This window comes from Cervus elaphus, chromosome 1 (genome assembly GCF_910594005.1).
Source record: "Cervus elaphus chromosome 1, mCerEla1.1, whole genome shotgun sequence".
Classification (NCBI taxonomy): domain Eukaryota; kingdom Metazoa; phylum Chordata; class Mammalia; order Artiodactyla; family Cervidae; genus Cervus; species Cervus elaphus.
In genome coordinates this window covers 46,323,130-46,340,826 of record NC_057815.1, presented here as the reverse complement: position 1 = coordinate 46,340,826, position 17,697 = coordinate 46,323,130, and the positions used below count along the sequence as shown (strand labels likewise).

The following is a 17,697-nucleotide window of genomic DNA, read 5'->3' as shown; positions in this document are numbered from 1 at the left end:
TCCTAAATATCCTGAATATATGAGAATCGCTTCCTCTGTTCTTTCTTCCACCCATGTACCTCAGACTTTTTCTTGCCGCATTCCTGTAGTTAGATGAGTTAACACACACATATACACACACCCTGTTCTCTACTGGCTTCATCTGTTTTTAGGTGAGCTATTAAAAAGTGCCCTGATATGCACTGGCTTACTTTCTATGTTAATGTGAGTGGGGAAAGACCAGGTTGAGGGAGATGCCAGCAGTGGACTTGCAGTTTGAGTTTTCAGTCTGAGACATGAGATAGGACTATATTGTGATATGGCCAAAAAAAAAAAGAAAAGAAAAAGAAGTCCAACTAGACAGTGAGAGAGGTCAAAGAAAGGAGATGGTGGTGGCCAGAGATGAAGAAAAGTTGTAAGACGTAAAAGGATTTGAGACCTAAAAATCTGAGCAGTGGAAAACCAGATGCGCTTAAAATGATGATGGGGGAGAGGGAAAGCAACTGTTTGGACCTGTGAAACCATGCCAGGAACTGAGAGCCAGGGGCAGTGGCAGAGGGGAAGGCCAGGTAAGACAAAGCGGAAATCTGGCTCCCTACAACACAGCATGGAGCAGGGATACAGAATTTGCTGCAGTGGGAGGTGGGGCCAGTCTGGCACAGTCTGTGGGTTTGAAAGGAGCTGGGCGGGTTGGAGAATGCCAGGCTGCCTTTGTAGTTGTGAGTTCAGAGAGGGGGTGACAAATGCTGGGTTTCAGGTCAGAAGCCTGGCTTAGGTGGCTTCTGGAGAAATTTCCCCTCTGCTCCCAAACTCTTACAGTGCACTCATCACACCGCTGGCCTCCAATCAGAGCATAAACACGTGTCCCGGAGGCCGTCCTCCAAGCAGAGATTTGAGCAGTGGTACCTGTTGGCCGACTCATGGGGCCCTTTCCCTTTCCTATTCCCTGGAGGCAGTAAACTGGGCTGAACACAATATCCTTGTATATTTCCTGTCATCCTCCCAACATGCTTCACCTCTCCCAGACTCCTAGGGTTAATCCCCAAGACAACCTTGCTTTGAAAGAAAAAATGTGGTGAGCCTACTTGAAGATTTGGATCCCAGAGGCCTCTTCTCTGCCCTGCCTCAGCCAGACACGGGGCAAAGAGACGGACCTTTACAGAGAAAGAAGCAGTAAGTTCTTGTTGTTGTTTGTTTTCAAGGTTTGATTGCTCTCCAGATTTAGGGTCCCTGAAAGCAACGGGCTTTTCTTTTCTTCTATTTCTCTCCTCTCTCTCTCTTTTTCTTTCTTTCTCTGCAGAAATTAATAATATCCCCTTCCCATCCTGCGGGTGATTCATAAAAGCAATTGCATTAGAAAGTGCTTCTTCGTTGCTGCTCGTAGCCTGGGTTAAAGATATCTGAAGTTGGTCTGTGTGTGCCTGTTCGCAATACTGTAATATTTGGAAATGTATCTGCATTTGTGAAAATGATTTGTACTGATGATTCTTCCCTAGAAGAAACACTACATAGCTGGCTGATTGATTGTAATGATGATGAATTTGTCCCAGGACTGGCATGGATGTCTTCTTTGGGGATTTTTGTGCCTATTTGCTGCTCATCAAAGGGAAGCACAGACCGAGTTTGGAATGAGGGTGTGGTCCGCCTGATTCAGCTTCCTTCCCGGCCCATCTCTGCCTCCTGCCTCCTGCTCTTCCCCTCCCACCCTGGCTCCTCCGATCCTTGCTGAGACTGTCAGTGAAACAGCATCCACCTTTCTTTTCCCTTACTGCCTGTGTTGTGCTCCATCAGGTCAGAGACCACTCCCTGTGATCAAACTCATCACGTTTGTGATCTCGGCATATTTTCAATCCAATTGAAATCAACTCCCTTAGCTTCTTCCATCCTGGGATTATTCATCAACGTAGTAAGAGCAATAATAATACTATATTTAGAAGTTTCTTAGCACATTGCATCTCTGAGAGTCTTATAGATGTTACTAATTAATCTTCACAACACCCCATCCAGGAGCGGTAAATATTATTAACCATAATAGAATATACACATGTGCGTGCACACACATACACATATATATGCTAAGGACAGCAAAATAGTTCACTTATTTATCATGGTTCACTTGATACAATAACTGATATTTTTGAGACACCCATCATAGATACAATAATTAGAGATGTGCTTTTGTTAACAAAACCACTACCCACTTCTAGCGTACCCTTGGGTACTAAATAATTACCCACTTTGTGTGGTTATCTAGCTCACTAATTACCCACAGAAATTGGGGTCAGGTGTTAACTGCTTGAAATAAGTATCCTCTAAAGACATCGCTGAGTTGTATAGAGAAGATGATGTGTTCATAGCAAAACTTTTGTAAGTTACATGTTTGTGTATCTTTGTAAACAGAGTGAATACAGACGGGGATAGATAAGCTCAGTGTGTGAAAATCATGCTGAACCATTGCTGCAAATATATAGAGGTTTTGGAGAAGCTCAGGAAATGTCATTCTCTGTCTACCTTTCCTTCGTGAAGATGATCACAATCATGATTCCCATAATCGGGACTTCATATATGAGGACACTAAGACAATTGATGATTCTCCTTAGGAATGATTCATTTTGGTGTTACAGGGAGGCACCCAGTGAGTCAAAGATTTTTTTTGACAGCTCCACCCTTTATGATTATTCTAGCATGTTTCTTTTTCTGCATCAGTGTAGTGCAAACATCCTATTAGCCAAATCTGAAAAAGATTCTAATCCAGTCTCCAATCCCTGCCAGCCATCTCTTTCTCCTTCCCAGTAATGACAAAAAGAAAAAAAAAAGGAAACCCAACACTATGATTGTAGGTCTTTCCCTTTCTGCCTTGATTTGTTCTGCTTTCCTCTCTCCTCCTCTCCCTTCTTCCTCTCTCTGCATCTTCTTCTTGTTTGTGCTTTTTCTTCTTTTCCTTGGCATCCATCTGTGTTTCTGCAGGTCTCACAGTCAGAGACAAAGCACAATATCTTGAGTTGAGCACAAAGAAACTACCTTTTAAAAACATCAACTTGGAAGAAACCTGCATCATCAGCTACCTCCCTCCCTTCCTCGGTCTTTACAGAGCCCGGCATTATATTCAACACAGCACTGCCTGTTGTCTGCATGATTCTAGCCACAAAAATTGGGTGAAGGTGGCAACATACCCACTGTGTGTTCAGATAGGTAGAGACCCCAATTTTCAAGGGACACCGGCTTTATAGGATCCTCGAGTAGCTGAGCTTTTAAGACGTGCGCCCGCAAAAATGATAGGATTTTCATCAATTCAGGATGTCTTTCATTTTCTTCTTGTGCCACTTTTTTCTGTCATCTGAATGATTACTTCTCACGATCAAGGGACTGTCAGCTGATCAATGAAGTGTGTATGGATCTGATGGACATTTGAGGAGAAATGCTTCAGGAGTAAGAAAAGATGTCTGCAGTGGAAGCGGAGGGTCAGGATGAGCTACAGTCACTGATACGTTCCCTTGGATTTGGAAATGAACTTAAGCGGTAAATTAGTACACATGACAAACAGAGTCAATGTGTAAAGCACAGCCATTGAAAAGAAAGAGATTTTTAGCATTGTAGTCATCACATGCCTTAATGGAGTGTATACTTTAAATACAGATTTGAATCACTGCTCTTTTATCCCTCTAAATGTCAATTTCAAAGAAGTCCTTGGGCATTGTTGACTTCTTGTCCGTAAAGAAAACCCAGCAAGATTCACCAAGTACATCACCTGCAGTCACAAGCATACGTGTCTTAAATGCCCATGGGATGTTGAACAATTAGGCAGAGAACTGCACTGTGGTCTCTTCTCTTCGCTGCTCCCCTCCACCCCCCATTTTTTTTTTTTCTTTTGGAAAATGTGATACCTGATCTCTGGATCTAGCAGGGATGAGGGTTTTTTTCTTTTTTGGTTTCGTTTTTTTGTATTTGTATAATACAATGTCTGGCCTTCCCCCTGACCTGCTAGTGTATTTTCGGTCTCATTAGTAGTCATAGAGAAGCCCTAGTGCATCCGGTGCTGAGAGTCAGGTCTGAGACACAGGACAACAGAGAGAGGGAGCGGGTGAGAGGATATTAGAAGAGAGGCTTGTCTCCAAGATATGGAAGGAAGTGAGAAATGACAGGACTACAAGCTTTGTATGGAGGAGCCTGGCAGGGCGGGGGGGAGCGGCGAGGAGCGCAAAGTGGGTTCTCAGAAGCCCTAGAAGAGCTAAAGGTGATTAGAGGGGGATATTGATTCCTTATTCTGCCAGCGATTTAAGCAGGCATGCGAGGAATCCGCACCATGGTTGCAAAAGGAGACCCATTGCCTCCTGTAACCAGACACTCGGGCTTTCCAGGAGCCCAGCGAGAGCTGAGAAGAAAGGGGGCAGTGTGGTCTAGGAAAATTCAACTTGTCGCTGATTTGTGCCTGATGCTTGCTGTCCGTCAGCAGCCTCCCTTACAATCTTTTTTTCCTCTCTCCCTTTTTTTTTTTTCTTGCCTTCTCCTTCTTCACTGAAGCCTAGGGGAGCCAGTAAAGATTAAATGTGCTTTCTCAAAGGCAGCCACTTCATGCTGCTATGTCGAAAGGGCCATTATTATTATTATTATTTTAATAGTAAAAGAAGAAGGGAGAGAGGTTGAGAGAGAGAGAGAGAAGCTAGGTAGGATGATGACGGACTAGCTTTTCCGAGAGGAAAAGGGAAGGGAGAGAAAAAGCAGAGACCCTGAACGGAGGATTGTGCCTGAGGAGAACCTACAGAGGTGAGAAAAAAAAAGTTGTCTTGAAGATTGGGGTGGGGGGGGGGGGATGCTGAATAACCCTATACAGCAGGAAAAGAGACGTAATTTAGCTGTCTTGCTGGTATGATTCTATTTTGGAAGGGGTGGGGGGAGGGACAGGGGTGGGGGGATCCTGGAGCTTTAACGGTTTTTAGTTGCATATGGAAATACATACAAAATACTTAGCATTTTTCCTAAGTGCCCGAGGCCCCCTCCAGTTCCTTCCTATCAGGGGCTGCTTTGTCATTCTCTTTGACTAGCCAGCCATCTACCTGGCTCAGGCTGGAATAAAAGAAGAAAAAGAAAGAAGGACAGGAGAGAAACAAGAAAGAAAAAAGGGGGGGAGAAAAAATGTTAAAAGAGCCATCTTCCCACCCACTTCCCCTCCCTTTCGTTTCATTTTTTTTTTTTTTTTGGAGGCGGCACTGGGAGCCGTCCCCACACAGGAAAGCCCAGTTTCCAGGCAGATGGGGGAAGCGCCGATCTAGCAGGTACAGAACCAGTAGCTGTCTGCGAAGATGGAGGGGAATTATGCTTCGGATTCCTCCGAAATATTGGCAAAAGGCTTCAAAGGATCCGCAGCGGGAGCGGGGCGGGGGAGATGCGCCTCCCAGGCTGGCGCCCACCCCTTCCCACTCCCCTCGACCGAGTGACAGCCTGGTGCTGGCTCGGGGTGGTTTGGCCTTGGCTTCAGCCAAGCAGCTGATGCACAGGAGGCCTGTTCGCGGGACTGGCAAAGTGCACGCTAAAGAAAGAAGGAGGAAATTTTGAAAAGCAACCCTGGGGAGGGTTCATTCTTATGAAAACATTAAAAAAAAATTTTTTTTAAAACTGAATATACTCAAAATTTGATCAGTCCCAGTCCTTCTCTCCACTCCCACCGAATTGCCCCCCACCTCCCCTCGTCAAAGCATAAACTACAGAGTTACAGTCTCTAGATTTGGTGTATCGCTTCCTGCCCCCGCCTCCCCCTCCCCGCCCAGTTCTCGGTCCTCTATTGAAACACCTCGCCCAGGCGAGCGCCCTGCAGCTCACATTTCCCCCCCTTGCTCGGATGGTGCTACGGGAGCTGCAGCCTGACTCCACTTCCAATGGGTGAGTTTAAAACGCTATTCGTATTTATACTTTCCAAGCCTCCAAATCCTCCTCCTCGGTCTTCTCCTTCTGAAAAACCCAATTTGGATGGTTTTGCATGCGGCATGCTCGCCCGGGGGAAAGAGATGCCTCCGATTTTCTTTACCGTCCTTGGTGCTAGTTGTAAATTAAAGCTTTGAAGAGACGTTTAATCCTGACTGTAGACCGTGGTTTGCAAAACGTGGGCATTTCTGAGTTTATTCATACTATTTTCCATTTTACTAAACTCTTTTGCCCAAAGCTCCAAAGAGTTTTCTCTGATAGACTGACGATTGTATGTTCAGGTATGTATATGCGCCCACAGACCCTGCGTCTGTGTGCATGTATCTACTCTTAAGTGGAATCCAGATTTTGTGGACGAGGGCAACTGAAGAGAGTGAGGGAATATCCTGCCACCTGTTTGTTGTCCTTTAGTCAACAACTCGAACACAAACTGCTTGTCATTCCTGTTTTGCTTTGTTTTGTCTCAAGAAAGAACAATTTAGCGCGCGCCTCTCAATCCCTGAGACCCTAACTTGTGATGTTTACCGTTTAAATCCACGGGTTAGGCTCTTGGGAGCTGCGAGTCGCGCCTTTGCATCCTGGAAATTTGGTGGAACTTTTTTTCTTTGAAGCAAAAACAAAAGAAAAGTTTGTCCGAAGTGCCTGAGTGCACCTCTGAGGTTTTCATTGTTAGGTGGGATCAGGTGATCAGAAAAGTGGCAGCTCCTGGATTTCTGTTAAAGTAGGTACATATTCCGTGATAATAGCGTGCTGGCTGCAATGTGTATGCATGTATATTGTTAATGCCTGAGGCTTGTGGAACTCACCTCTCCTGGTCTATTCCTTGAGAGCAACACGCAGTACTATCCGAGCGTAACAAGAACAGCTCAGTACCTGATGCTTGACCTCAGAACATAGCAGCTGAAGTCCCAGCATGCCCCATGCTTCCAACTTTTCAACTCAACAGTTAATCTTAAAATTGTGCCCAATTAAAATGGGCATGTGGCTAGAGTATATATTCAGTGCCCACACGTGCATCATGTATGGCTGGGCAGTGAACACACAGACACGGGTAGGGGTGAACCAATCGTGTGAGCTAAAATAGCAATAAGCTAAAAATTCTGCTCTTACTAGACTTGCTAGAAGGATGGAATTTATGGTGTTAACCAAGATTAAATTTGTATTACTTTGTAAGATTTTAAAAAATAAAACAGATATAGCCTCCTTGCTTGGCATTTAAGAGGTTATGTAGAATGAGCTTAAAAGTAATAGAGGTTGCAAATGTATTTTCTAAACATATAAAAGAAAAAATAATAGGAGATATATATATTTTTAAACATATAAAAGGAAACAGTGCAAACAGAATTATTGTATCCTATAGGAGTTGTCAATGCCTATTCTTTATTTAAAAATTGGAAAAAAAAATGATCAGGATTTCAAAAAATTGATCCAACAAAGTTATTTATAACACCAAGCTATACAGTTGAAATAATCTCTCAAGGTAATTGTTAGCATTACCCAGTTTGCAGTTTTTAACTTTTCATACCATAGTAATCTCAGTGATTTAGATCTGTCTCATGGTTAGAGAAACAGTAACTTACCTTTCCTTTGTTATGAAAAATTCCAATATACAATTTCATTTAAACCATTTTAATATTTTTGGGGCAACATTTGTCTTCTATTTTTGGAAAATACCTAAATCAATCCTGACTTCAAATGCTTTCTTCTTTTCTTTTGAAGACTTTATATCAGATATAACCTCAATTTATACATGTCGTCAAAGGTTAAGGAAACTGTTCTTTTTCTGCTTTTCTTTTTTTAAGGGTTTATTGCCATTTTAGTAACTGACTGCAAATCACAGTCAAGAAACCATTTTGTATCAGAAAACTGAATCGAGAAAATGAATTGTACAACAATAGCATTGTGCCTTTTGTTGAAACCTTCTAGTAGTTGTAATATTTAAATATTACTTTCCAGCCTTTGATGGCCTGAATATATTTTGAAGAAAAGAGCTATTTGATTTTCAAGTTATCTTTTGGGTTTTATACAATAGATTAATGCTTTTCCCCCATCTTATCTGATGCGTATGCATAGGCATTTGGAAATTATGGAAGGGCATCTGTTTAACTTACGGATATATATTACCACTTGATTCATACCAAGTATTTGCCAAATAATTGGTACTTTTGGAAGTCAAAATATATCTACATCTTATTCTATGAAAATGTATGCGGGGATCAATAAAAGCACACTAGATATGATTCTTCTATGATTTTTAAATGTAATAGCTTAGTAATTTAATACAAGTGATACAATTTCTATTCCAAGACACTCTTTCGGTTTTTTACATGTTTTCAAGTGGGTTGCTCATGTCCTGAGGTTGCTATCATACGATTGATCACACAGGCAATCAGGAGTGCATAACGACACACGAGATTTTATATTTCAGCAGGGAACTGCTTCAGTGTAAGGGCAGGTTTCTCAACACCCCTTCTTCCTCACCGAGCCCATCAGTGAAGTTCAGTGAAATGAATAACATAATTGGTGGTTGGTTCAATCACTACCAGTCTAGACTAGCCCAGACGCATCAATTAGAGGGGGCTGTCTTTTAAAGGAAGAGTGCCACCGAAACAAGCAGGGCATTATTGATACTGATCTTTAAAAGTGCAAATCCAGCTTGGCAGATAAAAAAAAAAATAAGGCGGAGAAATGGGGCGGGGGGGCTGCGTTGTGGGAAGAAAAGAGAAAGAAGTGAACTGGAGCTTTCGGGACACAGAAGGACAGGAAGCTTGAGAGAAAAGCAGGGAATAATGAGTGAAATGCAATGCAGCACTTCCTTGCAACACACAGTTACAATTCAGTTCACAGGGCACACTGGTTCACCATATTTTTAACTAGATTCCCCCCTCCTTTTTTTTTTTATTCCTTTTTTGCCCCTCTTTCCAAAGTGCCAGCTTAAAACCAATGCAGTTGGAAATTTAACAGCCCTAGGAAGCTCTAGTGAGAATAAAGCCAAGTAAGACGAACCAGCCAAAACTCCTTTTGCAGCACTTTTCCCCAAAAGAAAAGCATGGAAGATGTTTATTTTTCGAGTCTCTTATTCAACCTTTTTTAAAAAGAAAAAAATCAAGTGTTCAAGTGAACAGGACTCATTTAAATCCAGCACCTGGGAACTAATTTTATGGGCAAGACACCTTTAGGTAAACAACTCATAGTTTTCTGTTGAATATAGTAAAATTGTGAAGAATGTAACAAAAGGCTCTGCTAATTTGGTTGGTTTTTTTCTTTCTTCTTTCTTTTTTTTTTGGATGGATAAAAGACAGATGATTTAGAAAGCATTAGGAACACATCAAGCCCCAGGGAAAGAAAATGTTTGATTGGTATTAATTAAAACACTGCTAATATATTCTAATAAAATCAAATTTAGCATTCTAAACTAATCCGCTTGGTATGTCAAAGGGAAAGAAAAGTATTGTCTTATTTGCATCTCTGCGATCCAAATGCATTTGCTCATTCAGCAGAATTAATTTTTATCACCAGCCTGTTTAATCTCCTCACAGATTTAGCCAAACTTATTCTTTCAAACTAAAAAGGATCAGAGTAGGGAATCCATAAAGGTATTGGGAAGACTAGTGACTGTATTTAGTACTGGCTTTATATTACGATGTGTTTCTTCGTCTTCATCCGCTTTAATGGGGTTTGGAGGAAAACGGTGGGTCTGCAGCAAGAATGATGAATGGTTAATTTTTCCTTTCTCTCCTACCTACTGGGTTATTTAGGAATTCCAGTTGCCAAATTATATGAGTAGCATTTATTTACAGGAATGATGTTGTTCTATTGATTAGTATCTCATGTATTTCTAACTTCAGTATCTTATTTATTACAAATTCTTAATGGAAAAAAAAAAGACTCTTAAACCAGAGACCAATTGCCTTTTCTCAAGAAAGTGCAGAGGTGAATGTAGAATTTTCTTCACTAAGAACTGAGTTCTTTGTTTCCTTTTTTAAGTCAAAATTTCCATAGAAAAATTCATACTATCATAAAACGGAGAGTTTTACGCTCTTTATTGTTAAACTCTCACAATGGGTAAAATTGTCCCAAAATGACATCATACCCAAAATGTTTCTCCTCTCATTAGTCTCCCATGACTGTGATATCATATGTAAATATGTGCCTCACACACAAAATGAATGGGCCATAAATATCGAGTACCACATTTGTATATTTCAAAAACAAGGAATCCTGCACACTCTCCAGGAGATATAAAACCACTGACTCAACCACTGACGGTACTGCCTCTTGATCCATTGCCTTTTTCAGTTCTTGGACGCAAAAGAGCAGTCGCAGTTCGGTTTCACATGTATTGTTCTATAATCCAGGCAATAAATGCTAATTAGTAATGCTCAAGGATCCAACCATTCAGAGTAATTATCATAATTTACTTCTTCCTTGTTAAAGACATTCCTTGCTGATTAAAAAAAAATTAAATCATGATTTTACCATTGCACTGCAGTGGAAATACACTGGAGAGGTGTTCAAGGTATAGGAATATCACTCTGGCTGCATTTGAAGTCACCGACATGTGCCTCTTAGGTTATTCCAAATGGAATTGCAACTAGATTTTGAAAAAGAAATTCATGTAAATGCACAAAGTTTTGCATGTGCACCAGGAATGTATGATTGTATTTTACAAACCCCAAGGCTCCTCCTTCCCCGCCCACCCCCTTTTCTAAAACCACTTACTGAGCAGAACAAAGGAAGCTGCTAACTATAGAGGCATCATTAAGTATGAACAGCAACAGCGTGATAAAGTATGTGATATGACAACATATTTCATTGCACAAAAGTGCAGATAATTAAATAATTCAATAGTAACCCTGGCTAATTAGGAGAAAGATCTTTAAGGAGGAATCAAGAAAATGGATCCAATCAACTTGAATAATATGCTCCATTCTCCAAGATCACAAATACATATTTGGTTATTTGCTGATTGATTGATTGATACAGAAAGATGAGGACAAAAGCCTATTCTTCAAAATGGAACTTTGATCTGATGTCCTCTTTAGAACAAATTAGCCATATGTTTTAACAGAGCAGAATTGAATCCAGGGCTCTGTTTTCAGTCCAAGGTATAATCTGCCATTCACTTGCACACTTATTTTAACAATTGATCTAAAAGCTTTTCATATCATTGCCTCCGAATATGTATGTAGCTTTCACCACATTTTCTAATGAGGCTCTTGTTTAAGTTTGTTTCTTATTTCTTGAAGTGAATAAGGATCCTCTAAGGAACAGAATAAATAACCTTGCGAACATTATCTTTGGACCCTACCCCCCTGCTTTTTCCATTAAGGTAACATTCCCAATGTTCATTGTTTGTTGGTCCTTTAAGGAAGAGCTTCAGCTTTTACATGAGGGTTGAAAGCACATTAGAGAAATAATTCCCTTTGGATACTATACAGAAGGAGCCACCTGCAAAATGTTGATGCTGTTATTGAAATCTCAAGTGGAATCAGCTTTCAAAAAATTAGATATTAGATACATCCGATATAATTTGCAATGTGTAATTATACTAATGTGCATATAGTTGTGTGTTGCTTTACATGTTGCCTACTTGAGATTTTTTTTCCCCTTGGGCATTTCTCCTTATTTGAAATGATTCCTGAGTAGAATGTTTTTAAAGTCAGCGTTTATTTTAAAGTCAGTTTTTATTTTTTAAATTCCTTGTTAATTAATAAAGGAAGCAAAGAACTCCATGTTCTCACGTAAGAATGAATGTGTCTGACCTAGATGTTGGAAATTAACAGTCACTAAAAGGGTGATTGTTGTGCATACTTACATTATTTATAAAATATTTGCTGCTCTTTACTGATTTAGTCTTCATCTTGACTTTGGACAACTTGAAGTAATGGAGAATATTGGAATAGTAAATCTTATTCATAGGAAATCCATTTCCTTTATTAGAATAATGAGATAAAATGCCAGGGAAATGGCCTTAGGCAGAGATAGTAATTTTAATTTAATCAAAGTAATCAAAACCATAACAAAAACAACTTCTTTTCTGTTTTTCCTCCACTTTGGGTGGCACATGATGAATAATTGAAACTCTGGCTCTCGTCATTTACGCACTAACATCGCCTTCCTTTATGGTATCTCGATACAGTGTCTCCTGAACTGGAGATCCCCCCACACCAAGGTGCTGACCCTTGAAGATCTAGTTGTGAAGGGGAAACCCAGGCAGAGCAACAGCGAGTTGACCGGTCAGCCTGGCACTTGGCACTTGCTATGTGCTCAGTAGGTGTAGATGCTTCTGATGCAAATTTGGAGAACTGTCACCATCAGATCACAGAGGGACCCCGAGGAAGGCAGTGCAAGGGTCCCAATATATGCTTATATGTTCAGGAGACAAAAAGGGTTCCCAGGGAGGCTCATGTTGAGATGATACAAGATATTACTCATTCCAATTAAGTAGTCACAGGTCCCAGAGAAAGCTGATTTGTTAAACCTTTGACTCATAATAGTCACCTAGAATACGGTGCTTTGCATATTTATACTATTTATTCCTCAAAATTCATTTTGATGATGGGGTTCACATTGTAGAAGAGACATTATGCATGGGCTACATCTGTACAACACCAAAGCAATACATTGATTTAGTTTTCATCTGATCATGTACACAAGGGCTTTGCATTGTTAGCTACCTAAAAGTGTTTCTCAAAAATTGTGTGAAACATCCTTCCTTGCTACAGTAGCATTTTTGTTGATTCACAAATGTATTGTACACATGTATCAAAACCTTAGCACCCCACCCTCCCATTGTGTGTTCACAAAATAATCAGTTCTAAAATCTATGTTTATTTAGTCACTCATCCAGGATCATTGATTGCATGTTTCATCAGAACAGAAAAATACCTATTAATAATATTTTAATACTAGGTTGTTTTACAGTTTTTCAGAAATATATGTATACTATACCTGTTAGTTATTAGGTATAGTATTTTCTGGGTATAATAAACCTAGAAAAAGAACCAACATTTTCAGTGTATCCAAAGGGTTTAGTGCTGAAAGAGAAATGTTTCAGAGTAAATCCTTTTTGGTGTACCTAATTCATTATGCATCTTCATTGTGCTAACATAATGAAGAGATTGACAATAAAGGCTTTAGTTAATTTAAAATCCACCTGCAAAGTATATTTCATTCATAAAAACTTTTGTATAATAAAAGAAACATTAACACAGCTCTTCCCAAAAATCCGTATCTGTAAAATGAGTGGGTTGGATTAGTTGGTCTCTAAAATCTTTTCCAGCACAGAATTTTGGTAAACGATTCTTACAGAGGTATAAGAACAACTTCAGGACATTTGTACCAACAGCTGCCCTTTAAAGTTATATTTGATCCCACCTCCAGGTGCTGTATTTACTAACATATTTTGCCTTGATGCTAAAACAGTAAAGACTGAAGTTCATTTTCAGGAAGGGCAGGGATGGAAAAGAGGAACAGCCGAAGAACGAAAAAAGCTACCCAGTGGGAGAAGGAAATTCTTGATCTGAGACCTAAGCCCATTTCCTTCAACATTAACTAGAAGAAGCCCAGACAAGCACCTGCCTTTCTATTTTAAGACCAGAAGGACTATTCTCTAGTCCTTCTGCCTTCATTAATTGCTTGTAGTATCCTTTGGTGTTTTGTTTTTTTTTTCCCATTGGGTTGACATCTTTGAGTTTCATATTTCACTTTCCACTTGATGCATTTGAATCATGTTAATATCCTCTTCAAAAGCCTACAATAGTTATATTAACATGCCACCCTTCCCCAATTAAACCTTAACACATTCAAAGCCTCCTGAAAATTGCCCCACCCACTTTTTCAAACCACTCGGAATGTATAACCTCTTCTCGGATTACGAGAGCCTGCTCTTATCAGGTCAATGAATATTCTCTCACCCAAGCATTTTTCTCTGCACACTCTGCCTCTCACCTCTTGTACCTTTCAGAAGTCTTTCTTTTCTTTCTCATTCTCTCTTCCTCCCTTCTCCTTCATTCTTTCTCTGCCTTTCCCTTCCTCCCTCCCTGTCTACCTTTTGTGGTTCTTTTCATTCTCTTTCACTGGGTACCATGTGTCTTGTTCTGAGCTAGGCGCTAGAAATACAAAGACACAAGGAATTAACGTTGACTCCTAACCATTCTCTGTTCACTCCTGCATTGCCAAGCACTGCTGTACCCACACTTATTTTACTTTGCATTTAGTGTTTAGATTTAGTTGAATGTGTCCTTAATGTCCTGTGTTCTTTTGTTGTTTTCCTCCGTGTCCTATTTCAGTAAGTTGCCTGTTGGATAAAACCTGAAGCTTTTCTTACGGAGCGCTTTCTCCCTGGGCGAGGAGCGTGGCGCTCTCAACACACTCCCGAACAATGCTGTTGCTTGACTGATTCCCAAACAAGGTGAACAGTGAGAAAGCTCCATTTTTCTCGTGATGCAGCATTTCACTCATAGTTGGAAATAGCCTGGCCCCCAAAGTATCGTAGCATTCCTTTATTTGTATCAAAGAGTCAAATGTGATAACCTTCTGTGACGTGTTCTGTTATTTTTTAGTCGTCTCCATGTTCCTTTCAGCTGGTCCTATAGTTCCCCTTCCTCAGGAATGTCTTCCCAGTGAAAGAACACAGACTGCAGAAACCCTGTCCCGATGGATGCTAAAGACAACCGCGAAGTGGAAACAAAGAACAACGCCATCACCTGAAGACTTCTCTCCTGCCAAGCGACACACCCACACGCTGCAGTTTCAGCCAGTAGCGTCTCAGAACAAGAGGCAAGCTTTTCAAGAGACAGAAACCCTTAAGAAAGCTATCTAGATTTGGAATGAGCGAGGATTTTCCCTTCCTCATGTGTACTCCTCTGTTTGTATTTAAATTCTGTGTGACATTCATTTTTTAAAAACTTTTCTTTTTCTAGTATGACTATGCTTATTAATACTCTAATTTTTAAAATAGAAAATTGTTCATGCCAGAGGTCGATTGCATGTTAGCCACACACAGAGTTTGGCCTTAAAAGACTGACTTAAAGAATATTGAGTTCTTTCGCAATCACGGAGTTGTAGGAGGCAATACAGAGGATAAAATGATGGTGGGAACTCAGAATGTGTCATCGAAATACAGTATCTGGCAAGCTTGGTTCTGTGAGACATAGTCTTTGCCTCTAAGGAGTTTAAACCTAGTTAAACAGAGGCACATAAACTTTTGAAAAGAGAAGTAACAGATCAAGTCAATTTATAAGAGCAAAATGAAAGATATAAACAAGGAGCTCAGAGGAAGTCCCCTTAGGTGGGGCAAACTGGTCTGTCTAGGGAAGAAAGTTCCCAAAGGAAGAAAATACAAGGTGAATTTTAAAGGATGTTAAAGATATAGATAAATGTGAAGGAAAAAGAAAATAGAATCCTTTCTATGGATGCAATATTGTGAGCAAAGTCAGAGAGGAAGGCATCTACCTGATGATTTCAGGAAATTATGAATACACAGATCCAGCTGACTAAATTCCAGACTTCCATTGCCAATCTATATGTACATATATGGTGAAGACTTTGCACACATACTTCCCCTTGCCCACCTCAGGTGTAGACCAGAATTATAATCATATTCCTTCCATTAAAATAAGTGAGTGTGATTGATGATAGTATGTTGATTTGTGATTTTTCTGTTAGCCTAATAACAGTGTATATTTATTGAGTTCTCCCTACATGTTAAGCATTTTATATAGTAACTCTTTTAAGCTTTACAACAACCCTGCAAAATAGGTATTATTTTGTATTTCCATTTTACATAAAGAAAGTTGAGGTTTAATTAACTTGGCAAACAGCCACATACAGGGTTCACAATCAGGACTGTGATTTCAGAGCTCACGATCTAAGGCACTAAGTCACAGTATTGCAACCAAGTTTGTAATTTTGCCACTTCTATATTCCTTGATATTTTTCTATGGTAGACACATAGCTATTTTCTTTAATCATCTTCTCAAAATTTTCAGTTTTCTGGTTGAACTAGCATGGTGGAATGTATTTTCATGACAGAAATGGAAGATACTGGGGAACAGAGTTTATCAGCATTTTAAGCTTTTTTTGGACCAGACTCTGAGGAGACTGTTAGCTTTGGTCAGCATGAAATCTCAACTTCTTGAGAACAAAATAGGGGGTGGAGAGAGCTTAAAGGTCATCTATTGCAATGTTCTTTCCTACAGATGTGATAAACCTGTAAAGATAGAGCTACTTACAGAAGATCGCACATTTGAGTATAACAGAACTGGATCCAGAAATCATGCCCTCAGAGGCTCTTGAACTATACCACCCTGCCTAAATGAGGCATGAGCTTGAATTTCACCAATGGAAACATTCTGTCTGGGTGATCAAGGAGCACCATACCAAGTAGATTGCTTCACTTTTGGCTACCTCTTTGGCTTTTCACTTCAATGTGAAAGATAGTTATGAACTGACATATTTAGTTTCAAAAGCTGTCAATGGTCCAGCCACAAAGAACACACAGTAGCCCAAGTTATGTGTACAATGTCTTCAATGATATTCTTAAGTTACTTGGCGTTCTTCCTTCACCTAAACCAGTCAGATCTTCTAATGAGCATTTTCTTAACCAGTTTTATGCACAGTATATATTCATAAGAGTTTCTGCAGAATGTTTAAATGTGTCTGTTTTGATAGTCTTTATGGTTTTTTAAAATATCAGTGGTTATTTGCTATTTTAATTGTCGGTTATCCATATAACTAACCCAAGAATACTTCAGCCATAAAAAACTAGAATTAAGGAAATCTTAGTCTTCTATACTAGCCCCTTTGCCTTTAGTTGGCACTTAGTAATAATTAATAAAATGGTCTACTGAAGAATACAGAGGTTCAAAACACAATTTTGTCTTGAAGGAGTCAGTTGAACTGTGTCTACTTGAGAGCAAGCATCTAGACTTTTGGAAGGACCTGAATGTTTGACTGTTGTAAATTTCCATTTAGCTATCCGGCTTTGTCACACTTAGACCTCCTGGTGGCTCAGGCCGTCCTATTTTCAAAATGATGATCATTGGCCATATCTCACACAGTGATCATTAAGTGAGTTCATAAATAAACAGGTTGTTTTCTTTTTTAAGCATAGCCAAGCACAAAATGTGACTCTGTTGACATTTTATGAGACTTTGTCATATGTCCCCTGAACCCCCAATAAAACCAATGTTGCATCAACTGTGAACTTGTGTTGATTTCTTGGAAGAGTATGCTCACAATTTGGGTGTTTTTGCTAGTGTATATCAAAGCTAGTTTCAGGATCTATGAGGAGCAAATAATCTGATATGATGGGAAATTTTCAATTTAGAAGCAATTTCTCAGTGATCCCACATTGCTTTTAATAAACAGCACAGTCATCTACTTATAAGTCAGAAACCAAAGTGTGATCCTTGTCTTTTCTCTTCCCACCTGTCATGGCCAATCAGGTGAATCTCTGGTTTTTCTGTCTTTCCATTTTTAAGTATGTCTCCATCCTCCAACTGTTTAAGACAACCGTAGTATCACCTGGACTACTATCTCATGCCTCCAGTTTCTCCCTTTCACACTGCCAAATAGCACCCAGGGAAATCCATCTAAACCACAGATATGATCATATCATTCCACAGTTGCAAACTTTTCACTGGCTTCCCATTGCCCTTTAACTGTCATAACATCTAAGCCCTTCCTAGCCTGGTTCCTGGCCCCAACATTTTTCTCTGGACTCACCAAGTCCCACTGCTTTTGTAGGTCCTTGCCATACATCTTTGCCATTTCTTAATGTCCTCTTTCTCT

The 17,697-nt window shown here is 39.9% G+C and overlaps 1 protein-coding gene across 15 annotated transcripts in view; it reads left to right on the top strand.

Annotated features, from left to right (window-relative positions):
- LOC122693665 overlaps positions 1–17,110 on the top strand; it is a 365,374-nt gene extending 348,264 nt beyond the window's left edge. For 5 of the 15 annotated variants that reach the window (XR_006340971.1, XR_006340966.1, XR_006340969.1 and 2 more), the window contains 3 exons: positions 1,005–4,743; positions 5,181–5,856; positions 14,466–17,110. Coding sequence is in view for 3 of the 15 variants with exons in the window: in XM_043901338.1 (XP_043757273.1) it covers positions 14,466–14,682; positions 16,104–16,200 (314 nt within the window). In the remaining 12 variants the exon portion in view is untranslated. The remainder of the gene's footprint in view (positions 1–1,004; positions 4,744–5,180; positions 5,857–14,465) is intronic. The other 10 variants (XM_043901338.1, XM_043901347.1, XR_006340973.1 and 7 more) reach the window with 9 other exon arrangements.
- The last annotated feature ends 587 nt before the right edge of the window (positions 17,111–17,697 follow it).